A 14,923-nucleotide genomic window follows, 5' to 3' on the forward strand; every position below is an offset into this window, starting at 1 on the left:
AAATAGCACCCTGCCAAATTCAAAGACTCCATTTAACAAATTTAATTCTGCAAAAATTCAAGTTTTGCACTAGACAGGTCACATGACATGCAAAACAGGTTTATATTCAAATGAAAAATGATTTCTAGAAAAAAAATCATTACAACAATTAGCAGACGGCGAATTTGATTTAAGTTTTTAATCAATCACAAATATCAATCAATTTAGCAATCACAAAAAATATATATTTAAAAAAACCTCTTAAATAATAACTGAACAACAAACAAACCATAAATAAAACTTCTTAGTCTATATAACTACACAGCATTAATATCTTGAACCTAAAATGTCATCTAGAACATCAACCTCTCAAACAAACAAATAATAATAGGATTCTCTCAGCATGGTTCTCAAAACAGATAAAGATTACAGCAGCCATGAAAACACCAGAGGAGTTCTTTACGAGGTCATTACTAAGATCTCTAAAGCCCAACCAATCCAGCAGCACTTCTCTGGCTTCCTGAACCCAGCTGAGACAGACTAGACGCTCTCGAGTTCAGAGCCGAGCACACGGATCCGTTCGCTCTGGAGGACTTTGAGGCTTTGGACTGAGGACTGTCACTACTGACTGAGTGGTGCTGGGAAGAGTAAGAGGACTCTCGGCTCCTCTCAGGGGCCTCAAACTCAAGTGGCTCCTGTGAAGGTGGGGAGGCACGACACAAGCGGACTGGACTCAGAGGCACTTCCTGTTGGGAACGAGGCCGGAGAACGTCTTCAGTGTTAGCAGGAGGTTCTGAATGAGTCCTGGATTCAGGTTGAGGGATGTCTGCCATCTGTGTGGTGATTAGAGAAATAAGAATAATATTGCAATTAAATACTAATAAATATTAAAAATCAATAAATAAATACACTACCATTTAAAAATTTGGGGTTGAAAGTTTTATTAATGTTTTCCAAAAATGTCTCTTCTGTTCACTAAGGCTGCAGTTATTTGATGTAAAAATAAAAAATAAAGAATTAAAACAGCAATATGGTGAAATATTATAATTTAAAAAACTCTTTTCTATTTTAATATATTGTAAAACATAATTTATTCCTGTGGTCAAAGCGTCACATGATCCTTTAGAAATCATTCTAATATGCTGATTTGCTGAGCAAAAAGCATGACTTGATTATTTGATTATTTGAAATAGAAACCTTTTGTTGCATTATAAATGTCTTTTCTGTTACGTTTTTCATCAATGTAATGCATCCTTGCAGAATGAAAACATTAATATGTTATATAATTATATATATTAGTGCTGTCAAACTATGAATCGCATCCAAAATAAAAGTTTTTGTTTACATAATATATGCGTGTATACTATGTTTATTTATGTACAGATAAATACAAACACATGCATGTATATATTTGAGAAAAATATGTTATGTTTATATATTAAATATATTTATATATAAGAATATAAATATATAAATGTATACACATAAATATTTTCAAAATATATAATATATGTGTTTGTATTTATATATACATAATAAATATACACACTGTACACACATATTATTTAAACAAAAACTTTTATTTTGGATGCGAATAATCGTTTGATATATATATATATATATATATATATATATATATATATATATATATATATATATATATATATATATATATATATATACACACACACACACACACACACACATAATATATTAATACAGTATATTACATTTATATTTAGTCATTTATAATTCATTTATATTAACATGAATAAAAATATATATACCTATTTGTATTTTAAAAATCTAACTGACCCCAAACTTTTAAATAGTAGTTAATAAATCCTAAAACAAACAAACAGAAAAATAAATAACTAATATAAATGGTTTGTCTTATTTCTACTCACTGCTAAACTCTCCCTCCTCTCCTCATTTCTCTGGTTTTCTTGGGCGACGTGTGTCCTCTCTGTTGAGGAGAGCTGAGGATGCCCAAGCAGCCCAAAGTCTGATTGGTCTATTCCAGCCATAGACGCAAACTGACCAAGCCTATCATACAGCCAAGTATCAAAGTATTGTAAAAGTTTCAACATTTTAAAAACAGTATGGCATCAAGACTTTTGATGAAACGAGGCATAAACAGTAATGCATAAATCATTCGGCAGATATTAGTAAAATGTGAGCTCAGACAGACCCAGCGTCTTTCAGCAGATCTAGGAATGCGTGGAACTTTTGGAAGGAGGATTCAATGCTTTCCAGCACACGTTCATCCTCCAGAACAGAGGCGCTGAGATGGGCTTCAGACAGGGATTGATTCAGACTGCGCAAACGCTCATTCTCCAGCTCCAGCTGCACGAAGAGACATATTAATATACACTCACATAACTTTTAATTTTACAAGTAGAATAATGTACAAGCAGATACTTGTACCTCCACCAGACGAGAGTTGGTTTTCAGCCTGTTGTTCCTCTCCTCTGCCAGCCTCAGACGACACTCCTCCAGCTCCACCTGTGTGTGAAGAGAGGAACTGCACTGTATTGTCCTTTATATACACCAAACCATCTCAAACATTTAAGCCACGCTCCAAAAAAATACATAAATAACATAAATATTCTGATTGTCATTACATTAGATTACAAAACATCAAAATCTTGTGTCACTGTATACTACAACTTTGGGCTTTTTATTTATTTTAATTTTTTTATAATCACAATAAAACTGGAACTTTTTTGTCATGATATAATTTATCTTTGCTACTTTTCATGAATTATATTTGTTATTTTACTGCTGTCCTAGTTTTCAAACTATGGAAAGTAATCACAAAAATGAGAAATACATGATTATTACATATTTAACTATAAACAGAAGGATAAACATAAGCCATTACAATATTTATTGTATGAACATTATTTATATATTTTTCAAACTTTACCACCAATCCAAATGATTTTGCTTTGTTTTGTTTTTTAAGTTTGTGTGCTTGTTTACAGCAGTGTGACTGAAGAGCTTCAGATTCATGATGCATTAAGAAAACAAAAAGGTGTGCATTTCCAATCAACTGGATATTCTGTCAAATTATGCAAAGTGTTTTTATTATTTGTGTGCATTTAAAATACATTCAACGCTAACCGTAAAATTAGCTTTACAAAATAGTTTTAAACTATACAAATACAGTACATTATTTGAGAAGCGGCAGAAATGTGCATGACGTTCATTACTGGAAAACTGAGGGAAAGGAATACTCATGTGATGCATGATGGAAAGTTTTAGTGGACAAATGAAATAAACTGAAAATCTGAAAAGTGTATTTTAAAAGCATAGTTCTCCCAAAAATAACAATTTACTGTTCATTTACTCAGTTTCTTGCACAGACTGAATAAGACCTCAATATATCATCAGGAACCACAGGTATTCATTTTGTGCTGCCTGATATGCTTTTTATGACCCTCAAAGTGACGGCAGCTGCTGGTGAATCACCAAGGACCACAGATTTAGCTACAAATCTTCTTTACTGTTCTACAGAATCCATGTGACCTCTTGAAAAACTAAAGTGTTTGATTTTTTCTAGCTTCCTCATTCAGTAAACACATGATAGAGAACATTTGGACAGGCTGTTACTGCGGCACCTGTAATCGATTATTCTCCCTCTCTATTCGTCTGAACTGGCAGCTTGTGATTTTCTCCTGAGGACCCGGTACATCTGCACCATCCACCTCCTCCGACTCCGACTCCGTCTCAACGGTTACCCGCACAGAGGTGGCGTTCTGATGAAGAAAGCCATCATGACATCCTCAACATATTCCATACTAAAGGTCTTTGCAGAAATTCTCATCCGAAATTTTTGCACGTTAAAAAAATAAATAAGACCTCATGTTGTGTCAATCACATTTTTTCATCCATCATAAAAAAACTCGAACCAGGTTTTTCTGCGTTTTCGCATCTGTAGCAAGCATTTTGATAGGAAAGGATGATGAATACAAAAAAACACATACAAAAATTTCGGACTCAGTGTGCAAGTAACTTAACACTAAAACTAGCTAAAAGAGTTTTAAAAAATGTGACTCAACTTGCAAGTCAGTCTACTAAATGTATAATAGTCAACGTAAAAATTTACATGAAGAAATTTAGCAATGAAAGAGTCCTTACTTGAAAACTTTGGTCTGTCAGCCCATCAGCCTGTGATGCACCTCTTTATGGACAAAGAGAGATGATGAATGAAAAAATCAAAGGATATCACAATTGATATCGCTAATATCTTTGCCCTTACCTTTGTAAGCCAGCCCGTGCAGCAGTGCGCCACGGGACGTACCCCACTGAACCAGGCCGAGGAGGCCTCCACACAGAGTTTACAGACGACGACCGGCGAGATCCTGCAGAGAACAGCATTAAATGGTCCAAAAGAACCTACAGAACAAAAAATAAATAAAAAATAGCCAAAATACTGCACATACCAATTCGATATGTAGCTTTTCCTGCATTCTTCCTCCGTGATTGATCATGAGTGCTTTTGGGAGAAGGAGGTTTAAGCCACAGATACTGAAACACAACACATCGACATTGAGTTCATGTAGCCAATATCCAACCATCTAAAACATATAAACATGCAAAAGTTGTCTGACCTGCGAGTCATGGCTTTTAGTGTTCATGAGAACTTTTTTGAGCACAGCCTTCACCACATTATTATCTAAGAGACAAATGACAACTGTGATTTGGAGGTCTACCCTCACTTCTTACATTACAATATCACATCAACAACCAACATCATTCACAACACAATAAAATTACGTAAACAAAAAAACTCATTAAAAACACAAAAATATAAAAGAAAAATAATGTAATAAAAAAAAGTATAATACCATTCAAAAGTTTGTAAGAAATCAGTAACATTTTTTTTAAAGACTTAAGGACTTAAATTGAAATAAAATGACAGTAAAAAGATTCATTAAGTTACAAAAGATTTCTACAAAAATATAATAATAAAACAATAATAGCTTAACTATTTTTAATGTCGATAATAATAAAAATATTTAATGTTTCTTGAGCATCTATATATATATATATATATATATATATATATATAAAATAATATACAAAACAAATAAATAAATAGAAAAATAGATATTTAAAATTTTTAATGTTCTTCTAATAAAACTGTCTTGGAAAGCATTTAAAAAAAAATAAAAATCTTAAAAAAAAAAATCTAATAAAAAAAAAATCTTTCTGACCCCAAACTTTTGAATGGTAGTGTAGCGCTGATTTGGAGCAGTTATGTATCAATGCTTTGGATCAATTACCGACGAGCGGGTTTCTCCTGATATCAAGCACACACAGAGTGGAATTGGACTGAAGCATCTGCTCTAGAACTCGAGCTCCTTCATTAGAGATCCCACAACGCTGCAGGTCCACCGCTAGGGGAATATAACATGGGAATGTGGGTGTCTACACACTTCTGATATACAGTATATGTACGTGTATGTGTGGAAGAGTGACTTGTCAAACCTTTGACCCACAGGTCCTCTGTAAGCTCGCGGGAGAGTGCTGACACTCCTTGGTCTCTGATCAGGATGTTGTCGTTGAGAGTGATTCTGCGCAGTCCGCTCATTGCTTCAAACTCTGCTTTCCTGTAGCGCAAAGTCTCCACCCACGCCGCGCTATGCCGTCTCATTGCCTGGTGCTAAACCACAGATGAGCCTCATGAATCTGAGGAGGCTCTAACTTTTGATCATGACATTTAAATCAGATCTCTTTTTTCACCCGTAATTCTTTCGGAGGAGAATTTATTCACGTAGACTTCCAGGAATTAATAATATTAAAAAATTTTCACTTATGATGTACCTTTATGATGTTTGCCATATGCTCCGCTCCCTGCCAGGTGATATTACAGGAAGTGAAATCCACCGTCTTAATCGTTGAGGAATATTTCACACTCTGACAGATGACTGAATGACAAAACCATATCAAAAAGAAATGTTTTTGCATTAACAACTCATACATACAATATTCAGCACATTCAAAAATATATGTATACAACATTTGTTGGATAATCACAGATAAAAATGAATGACATAAATGTCATAATCTGTCTAATGATTTTAACTCACCTTCCAAACCTTGATCTGCGATTGGACAGTGTGCTAAAGACAGATACTCCAATGACCCACTCTTAGCTAAACCCTAAGGGAAATTACGATTTTAATTAAACAAGTTCTCAAACAATACATAAAAGGATTTACATAAAAACACAATAAAAAATCAAAAAAGAATTTCAATGAAATAAAAATTAAACAAATGGAAAATAAAACAATAAAAAAAATTAATTAAAATTAATAAATAAATAATACAATAAATAAAACATTAAAACAAAAATGAATGAGGCATTAATATAAAATATAATATATAATAAAATAAAAAATAAAAAGCATATAAATAAAATACATAAAAAAAACATCAGAAATAAAATAAGCAAATAATTTGAACAAAACACTTAAAGCAAATTAAAAAGTACAAAAAATAATAATAATAATACATTAATAAAACAAAATACATCCATCCATACAAACATTCACACATTATAATCATTATACATTATATAATCATTATAATATATAATCATTCACACATTATAAATAATATAATCAATATCAAAGAGGGAGGCTATACATTTCACTCCACCTTTGTGAGAGCCGTGAGGTCCCTCTCTCTCAGTGGCAAACCGTGCAGCTGAAGGGTCTTTAGGCTGCTTGACTCACACAGGCACTTTTGCACAGCCTTGCACAACTGAAAAGTCATATTCTTGGAATGAATCACAGGGGTCTTCTTCTTACTATGGGACCTGTAAGAACCTGAGAAGATAAAGACACTCCATCATCATAAGATTCACCACACTGATGAGTTTTGATTCACCAGGACACGGCTACACAATATGTTTCTTTACAATTTAATTTTAATTACTTTAATTAAATTAAAATGACTGCTGGAATGTTCAAATGTGCAGTATAATGCATTTCCAACAGATGCTTTTTGTGCACTATAATAGATAAAACAGATACTGTGTATGGAAAGCCATTTTACTATTTATTATATAAGCTGTACTAGTATCTATTTTCATGGTACTAGTACTTATTTTTTAGTATCTTTTCCATTAACTACTAGTACTACTAGTACTTATTCATTAGGTACTAGTGCTTATTCTTTAGGTACTAGTACTTATTCCAATAGTGACTAGTATTTAATTATACTCTTCTTGTTAAGAAAAAATAGAACTAGTACTTATTTTTTAGTTACTAGTAACTTTTTAGACCAGAGATATCCTGAACTTAGTTCTTAATTATTTTTGCTGTTTTTACCCAAAATTAGGGTTTTATGAGCAATAATGATAAAATACTCAATTAAAGGGGTCATATGACATTGCTAAAAATAAAATTATTTTGTTTATTTGATGTGATGCAATGTGTTTATGCGGTTTAAGTTTAAAAAAACATTATTTTCCACATACTGTACATAATTGTTTCTCCTCTATGCCCCGTCTTCTGAAACATGTTGATTTTTACAAAGCTCATCGTTCTGAAAAGCGAGGTGTGCTCTGATTGGCCAGCTATCCAGTCCATTGTGATTGGCTGAATACCTCAAGTGTGTGATGGAAATGTTATCCCCTTTACCATACTGTGATGCCGTCTCGCACAACGAGACAAAACTAATAAAACCCATTACAAACGAGGCATTTGTTGCATCCAGTGGGGACATAATTACTGATTATAATGACTTATACTGTCTTTTTATGCGTTGTGTTGCGTATCGCACTGTGTAAACATAAAACCATGTCTGAATTTGTGATCGGAGAAACGACAAACAACAAGCCTACTCTACACTGCTTAAAACTCTCGTTTGAATCATCAGTGGCAAATTCTTTAAATATGTAAACGTACTTACAGAGATTGTGAGTCAGAAGGGCCAGACTGTCCTTGCAAAGTTTGAACTTCCCCACTTTATAGAAACAGCCTTTGTGCACAGAAGCATTGTAGGCTACTGGTTCAGGAAACAGTCCTCGTCCTCAGTAAAATGCGCTCAACAAAACCAAAAAATAGCGCCCAAACTCTTCTATAACACTCATGAAACACCAAATTCAAGTTATCTCCAATTTACAAACAAAAAACAAATGGCGCTTTTCCACTGCATGGTACAGCACGGTATGGCTCACTTTTGGGGGGGTTTCCACTGGGTACAGTATCTGGTACTGGGTACTTTTTTTAGTACCACTTCAATGGAGGTTCCAAGTGAACCGTACATTACCAAAACCTGACATGTAAACTCTGCTGATCACAGATTGGCTGGAGAGAATCGTCACTACCTGCGTCACTGAACTCGCGACACAAACACAAAAGAACCGCTAGATTTAAATCAGCACGGCCAGCGAAGGATCGAACACAACTGTTTTAAATGACCACACCTATTTATAAAAACCAGAAAGTTTTGTTGTCTGCTGCGGAAGTACAGACGTTCCTCTCGTTGATAGCAGAGGAGCGGATCCAGTGAGAGCTTGATGGGGCAACGCGAAATTAAAAAGTTTTTCAGGAGTCGTGGCAGTAGAGGCGGCGCAACTATAACAACATGTGAATAATCCTGCCCACTCTGAAGTGATACTAAACAACAGTGGAAACGCAAACTGTGCCGCGCTGAGCCGTGCCGAGTCGTACCACGCAGTGGAAAAGCGCCAAAAGTAGTTTCGCTTTCACAAGGAAACACACAGCGACTCCACAACATGGCGCCAGCAGCAACAGCGAGAATAAAAGTTACGCCTTCTTTCTGTGCGTGAACATTTGGGTGGCGTTATGCAAATCTTCCCACATCGTGACGTAGACATGTGGGGGTGAGTTAGAACGAGCCGTTTTAGGTAGGCGTGGTTAACTTTTATAAAGAATATCTCTTTGGGTTTGAGACTTTAGTCTTTTCAACTTTACAGATCTTCTTTATGCACCAAGAGCTTGTAACACTCCAAAGAGAAAGGAAAACTTGAAATCGCATCATATGACCCCTTTAATGTAATTTCATTTTTATTCATACTCATCGCCGCAGGGCGCCCTTGCGCAGAAACTCCACAAGTGAGATTCACTGATGACATTCCAGGAAATCCCTTATATGGACAAAGACATTCAGCTTTCGCTGAAGATGTACAGTCATGGCCAAAAGTTTTGGCAGTGACATAAATTTTGTGTTTTGCTAAGTTTCCTGCTTCAGTATTTGTAGATTATTTTTCCACATGTTTCTATGGTATACTGAAAATCAATGATAAGCACACAAGTTTTAAAGGCTTTTATTGGCAAAAAAAAAAAAAAAAATGATGAGTCAATATTTACAGTGTTGACCCTTGCTCTTCATAACCTCTGCAATTCGCTCTGGTATGCTGGATATTAGCTTCTGGGTCAAATCCTGACTGATGGCGATCCATTCTTGCCTTATTAGTTCTCGGATTTGATAACAATTTTTGGGTTTCTGCTTGTCCACTCGCCTTTTGAGGACTGACCTCAGGTTCTCTATGGGCTTGAGATCCGGGGAGTTGCCTGGCCACGGATCCAAAATTTCAATGTAATGATCTTCGAGCCACTTCTTTATCACTCTTGCTTTGTGACATAATGCTCCATCTTGCTGGAAAATGCACGGATCATCACCAAATTGCTCATGGATCGTTGGAAGAAGTCACTCTTGAAGACGTTTTGATACCATTCTTTATTCATGGCAGTGTTTTTGGGCAGAATTATGAGAGAGCCCACTCCATCGGTTGAAAAGCACCTCCACACATGGATGGTCTCAGGATGCTGCACTGTTGTCACAACACAGGACTCATGGTAGTGTTCACCTTTCTTCTCCCAACAATTGATTTTCCAGATGTCCCAAACAGTTGGAAGGGAGCTTCATCAGAGAAAATAACTTTGCACCGGTCTTCTGCTGTCCAATCCTTGTACTTCCTGTAGATTTTCAGTCTGTCCTTGATGCTTTTCTTGTAGAGAAGTGGCTTCTTTGCTGCCCTTCTTGACATCAGGCCATTGTCCAAAAGTCTTGGCCTCACTGTGCATGCAGATGCTCTCACACAAACCCGGAAGAGAAGACAATGATGAATAAAGTCGTAATTTTTGTTATTTTTGGAACAAAATGTATTTTCGACGATTCAACAAATTCTAACTGACCTTCTGATGTCACATGGACTACTTTGATGATGTTTTTATTACCTTTCTGGACATGGACAGTATACCGTACATACATTTTCAATGGAGAGACAGAAAGCTCTCGGACTAAATCTAAAATATCTTATACTGTGTTCCGAAGATGAACGGAGGTCTTACGGGTTTGGAACGACATGAGGGTGAGTCATTAATGACATAATTTTAATATCTTGGTGAACTAACCCTTTAATCGTTACATCCCTACATACTAATAAAAACTAAATACCTCAAATACCAATCACCAAACAACACAAAAGTCAAAAAAATCAAAAATTTAAAACTAGTAACAATAAAAAATATAATAGTCACTATTCAAAAAAGAAATAACTACTAATAAATAAATAATATACAATAAGTACTAGTATCTAATGAATAAGTACTAGTACCTAATAAATAAGCATTAGTATCACTAGTAGTTAATGAATAAGTACTAATACTTAATGGAAAATATACTAGTATCTAAAAAATAAGTACTATTAATGTTAAATGAGATACTAGTGCAGTTTATAGATTAAATGTTAAAATGGCTTGCCATATACTGTGCGCTTGTCTGTTAACTAACTTTGAGCTCCAGTGCTGGTGAGGTGGCAGCTCTTCATAGCAACATGCTGGAGGTGTTTGTTGATAGCCAGGGCTGACAGGATAGGCGTCCAGTCCGCCAGACTGATGTGATCAGGGTTAAACTCTAAGATCCCCCGACTCAGGCTGGCTTTCACTGCACGGACAGGAGCTGATCCCTGAGACGCACACACGTGATCGTAGTAACCTTCAAAATCCTGAGCGCCTCTCCGACGGATCTGTGCTGGTTCCAGCATCATGCAACCTAAGACAAATAATGGAAAAATTTAAGATCTGCTGTCGTATCTAAAAGCTGTAGGTTCCCACATATGACAAACCATAAACTATGACCATTGTGTACTAGAAAAAGACATGGAAATACAAAGTGCACTTCGTAATAATGTCAAAATAAACATTTTAGCTTTAAGTAGATTTTAAATGATCTTTTGTCATGCTTTTGATGCAAAATTTAATCCAATTCAGACGGTCAAGGTGTAACAATATAGTGTTATTCAAAATAACATATAAAACAAATAAATTTAATAAAAATAAATGCAAAAAACTACAAATGCTAAATTATTACAATTGTGTAATTACACATATTTAAATAAATGACATACGAATTTCAACAGAAATGACATAAAAGTATATTTTAGTTTACCATAAATGCTTCAGCAGTACAATTCAACCATATTTCGAAGACAATAGTAATTATAAAATCGCATATAAAGAAGTACTTAAGTAGTTCAAAAAGCACTCTTAAGTAACTACCTGCATTTAATATAAATGTAAAGTATAATACATTGTCTTTTAATTGTAAATAACATGCATTTAAGTGTCCAAAAAGATTGCATTCAGTTTGCACAAAAGTATTATTTAAATATGTATTTTTTGCATAATAAATACTATTTTCATAGGTATACTAATGTGTATTTATTTTGCAAACCATAGAAGTGATTATTAACACTCAATTGTTTTTCAGGTACATTAGAGAGACACTAAACCATTATCATGTTGAATTAAAATATAATTAAACGAAATGAGTGCAGAATGCGTCCACTTTAACCTCTGGTGGTCACACCAGGGGGTCTTTTATTGTAATAAATCTACTGTAAATCACTTCAAGAATGAAACATCAGCTAAACGAAACATAAGAATACAGTAGACCTGTCTCTGCTGACAAGAAAACAATTCTCACTTACTCTTTAGATCGAAATACAAATACACGCCAAAATAACGTGTAATCTGGCCAGTATATTTGTCACATTTCTACCTTTGATAGGCTTTTGTATTATGTGCATACGCACATGCGATAACAATTATGAATCTGGTGTTGTCTGAGATACAGCAAGCGGTTTAAAACTGATTTAGTCTTTTCCTTTAAATGGGTTAAACGCTTGTTACCTGTTTGTTAGCGCTGTTGTCGTGGTTTCCCCTCTAGAGACTGATAACCCACCCAGCGTGTCAAAACAAACCGCGGCGGTTTGAAAGAGAAGCAGCGTCTCGTTCTGCGCGTCAAGCTCCGTCTGCGCTTCTGCGCTCAGCGCCACCTGCTGGCGGGAGTTAGCACAGCGTCTCTTGAAGCGCCACCTCATGGAAAAAACAACTCGCCTTTCTGTTGTTTTGAGTATGATGTGTTGTGTATCCTTCCAAATTGATCATTTATAGATAGCAAACTGCAAGTTATTCAGAAATCATCATGGTCGCATCAGAACAACAGTGCTATTCTAGAAAGTTGAAAACAAATGGCCATGTAACTATTATGAAGGTTTGTGGTGCAGTAAACCTTGACTAACATTATAGAATGTGAGGGAATCCTACAATTAGAAATAATGACATTTAATTCACTTATTTATTTATTACTCTTTCTCTCTCTTCAGTGGAAAGTCTTTCTTAAGAGAGCAGCCACTTAAAATGTTTGATTTCTTTCGAGTTCTTCACAGTTTTGGTTCTTGGTGAGATCGTGTTGATTTAAAAGCATGGAAATAAGAAGTTGCCTTATTCCTGACTCTCTCTATGTATTCTGAGTCCCTTCATTTTTACTTGGAAAGTAGTTGCAAATGTTTTCCTTGCTTACTTTGACTACAGCAAGCAAAAAGGACAGAGTTTTGCCTAAATCCAGATCTTTCTACGCAGAAAGCTCTCTTCAATTGTTTCAGTCTTTCCAAGCAAGGTTGTTTTTTGTTTTTTTCTTCATTTTCAATATTCGAATAATCTCAGAATCAGAAACAACTCTTCCGTCTCTGCTCTTGGAAAAGCCATGTCTTGTGCACTCATATAATATGCTGTGATGTGAGTTGGGTCAGTTTACATTTAAATATAATCTATGGTAGAATAGAAATTAGGTTCCATCATGAAATCTATAATTGGATTATGTCTCTCAGTAATGCAAACTGAACTGATCTTACGGTCATAAATCAATGAAAAATGTATAAAATAATACTGAAAAAAAAGACTCCATTCTAGAAACATAGCAAAGAAATTCAGCATTGAGACAGCATTCGGCACTTGTCTGAAATGAATGATTATGATTATGACTAGATCAACTTCGTCCTCTGACACTAAAAAATGTACTATAAAATTCTACATTTTACATGCAAACAATAATGACCATCATTTCTTCATCCAAGTTTGGTTTTTCTCTTGCACATAGCAAATATTATAAGTATAATATCTACCAAAATTATGTGAAGTTTTACACAATCCAGCAATTTACTGTGTTCATTTATGATGTTACACCCATCTGTCTGTCTTTCTGTCTATCCATCTATCTGTCTATCTATCTATCTATCTATCTATCTATCTATCTATCTATCTATCTATCTATCTATCTATCTTTCATCTATCTGTCTGTCTGTCTATCTATCATCTATCTGTCTGTCTGTCTGTCCGTCTATCTGTCATCTATCTGTCTGTCTGTCTGTCTGTCTGTCTGTATCTGTCTGTATCTATCTGTCATCTATCTGTCATCTATCTCATCTATCTGTCTGTCTGTCTATCTGTCATCTATATGTCTGTCTGTCTGTCTGTCTTTCTGTCTATCTATCTATCTGTCTGTCTGTATCTGTCTATCTATCTATCTGTCTGTCTGTCTATCTGTCTGTCTCTCTGTTTATCTATCTGTCTGTCTATCTGTCTGTCTGTCTGTCTGTCTGTCTGTCTGTCTGTCTATCTATCTATCATCTATCTATCATCTATCTATCATCTATCTGTCTGTCTGTCTGTCTGTCTATGTGTCTGTCTGTCTGTCTGTCTGTCTGTCTGTCTGTCTGTCTGTCTATCTATCTATCATCTATCTATCATCTATCTGTCTGTCTGTCTGTCTGTCTATGTGTCTGTCTGTCTGTCTGTCTGTCTGTCTGTCTATCTATCTATCTATCTATCTATCTATCTGCCTATCTGTCTGTCTATCTATCTATCTATCTATCTATCTATCTGTCTATCTATCTATCTATCTGTCTGTCTGTCTGTCTGTCTGTCTGTCTGTCTGTCTGTCTATGTGTCTGTCTGTCTGTCTGTCTGTCTGTCTGTCTGTCTATCTATCTATCTATCTATCTATCTATCTATCTATCTATCTATCTATCTATCTATCTATCCTATCTGTCTGTCTATGTGTCTGTCTGTCTGTCTGTCTATCATCTATCTATCTAATCTATCTATCTATCTCTGTCTGTCTGTCTCTCTATCTGTCTAGCTATCTATCTATCTATCTATCTGTCTGTCTGTCATGTCTGTCTATCTGTCTGTCTATATCTATCTATCTATCTATCTATCTATCTATCTGTCTGTCTATCTGTCTGTCTATGTGTCTGTCTGTCTGTCTATCTATCTATCTATCTATCTATCTGTCTATCTATCTGTCTTTCTGTCTGTCTGTCTGTCTGTCTGACTATCTATCTATCTATCTATCTATCTATCTATCTATCTATCTATCTATCTGTCTGTCTGTCTGTCTATGTGTCTGTCTGTCTGTCTGTCTATCTATCTATCTATCTGTCTATCTATCTGTCTGTCTGTCTGTCTGTCTGTCTGTCTGTCTATCTATCTATCTATCTGTCTGTCTGTCTGTCTGTCTGTCTGTCTGTCTGTCTGTCTGTCTATCTATCTATCTATCTATCTGGATTAGCAGGGATAAGTTGTGGACACACCACTTCCCTATTGGTGCAGGTGAA

At 35.2% G+C, this 14,923-nt stretch overlaps 1 protein-coding gene across 1 annotated transcript; it reads right to left on the bottom strand.

The window, feature by feature from the left end:
- Positions 1 to 166: 166 nt before the first annotated feature.
- Positions 167 to 12,308, bottom strand: LOC109087816 (centrosomal protein of 78 kDa-like). The gene is made up of 16 exons (XM_042730216.1): positions 12,156 to 12,308; positions 10,756 to 11,016; positions 6,649 to 6,818; positions 6,078 to 6,150; positions 5,812 to 5,915; positions 5,476 to 5,650; positions 5,271 to 5,384; positions 4,596 to 4,660; positions 4,428 to 4,512; positions 4,244 to 4,346; positions 4,123 to 4,165; positions 3,603 to 3,740; positions 2,407 to 2,484; positions 2,171 to 2,325; positions 1,887 to 2,025; positions 167 to 812 (listed from the first exon to the last, which is right to left on the bottom strand). Exons 2-16 carry the CDS (start codon positions 11,009 to 11,011, stop codon positions 462 to 464), a joined length of 2,049 nt encoding a protein of 682 aa, XP_042586150.1. The 5' UTR covers positions 11,012 to 11,016; positions 12,156 to 12,308; the 3' UTR covers positions 167 to 461.
- Positions 12,309 to 14,923: the final 2,615 nt, after the last annotated feature.

Source organism: Cyprinus carpio, chromosome B8 (genome assembly GCF_018340385.1).
Source record: "Cyprinus carpio isolate SPL01 chromosome B8, ASM1834038v1, whole genome shotgun sequence".
In the NCBI taxonomy this organism is placed as follows: Eukaryota; Metazoa; Chordata; class Actinopteri; order Cypriniformes; family Cyprinidae; genus Cyprinus; species Cyprinus carpio.

Bases quoted from the DNA above. Each gene is read 5' to 3' on its own strand.
- LOC109087816 (XM_042730216.1), bottom strand. From the start codon at position 11,011: ATGATGCTGGAACCAGCACAGATCCGTCGGAGAGGCGCTCAGGATTTT. The intron at 5,651-5,811 runs GTACATCATAAG...TCTGTGGTTTAG, and splicing joins ATATGGCAAACATCATAAAG to CACCAGGCAATGAGACGGCA. The intron at 4,513-4,595 runs GTCAGACAACTT...GTTGTGTTTCAG, and splicing joins CTAAAAGCCATGACTCGCAG to TATCTGTGGCTTAAACCTCC.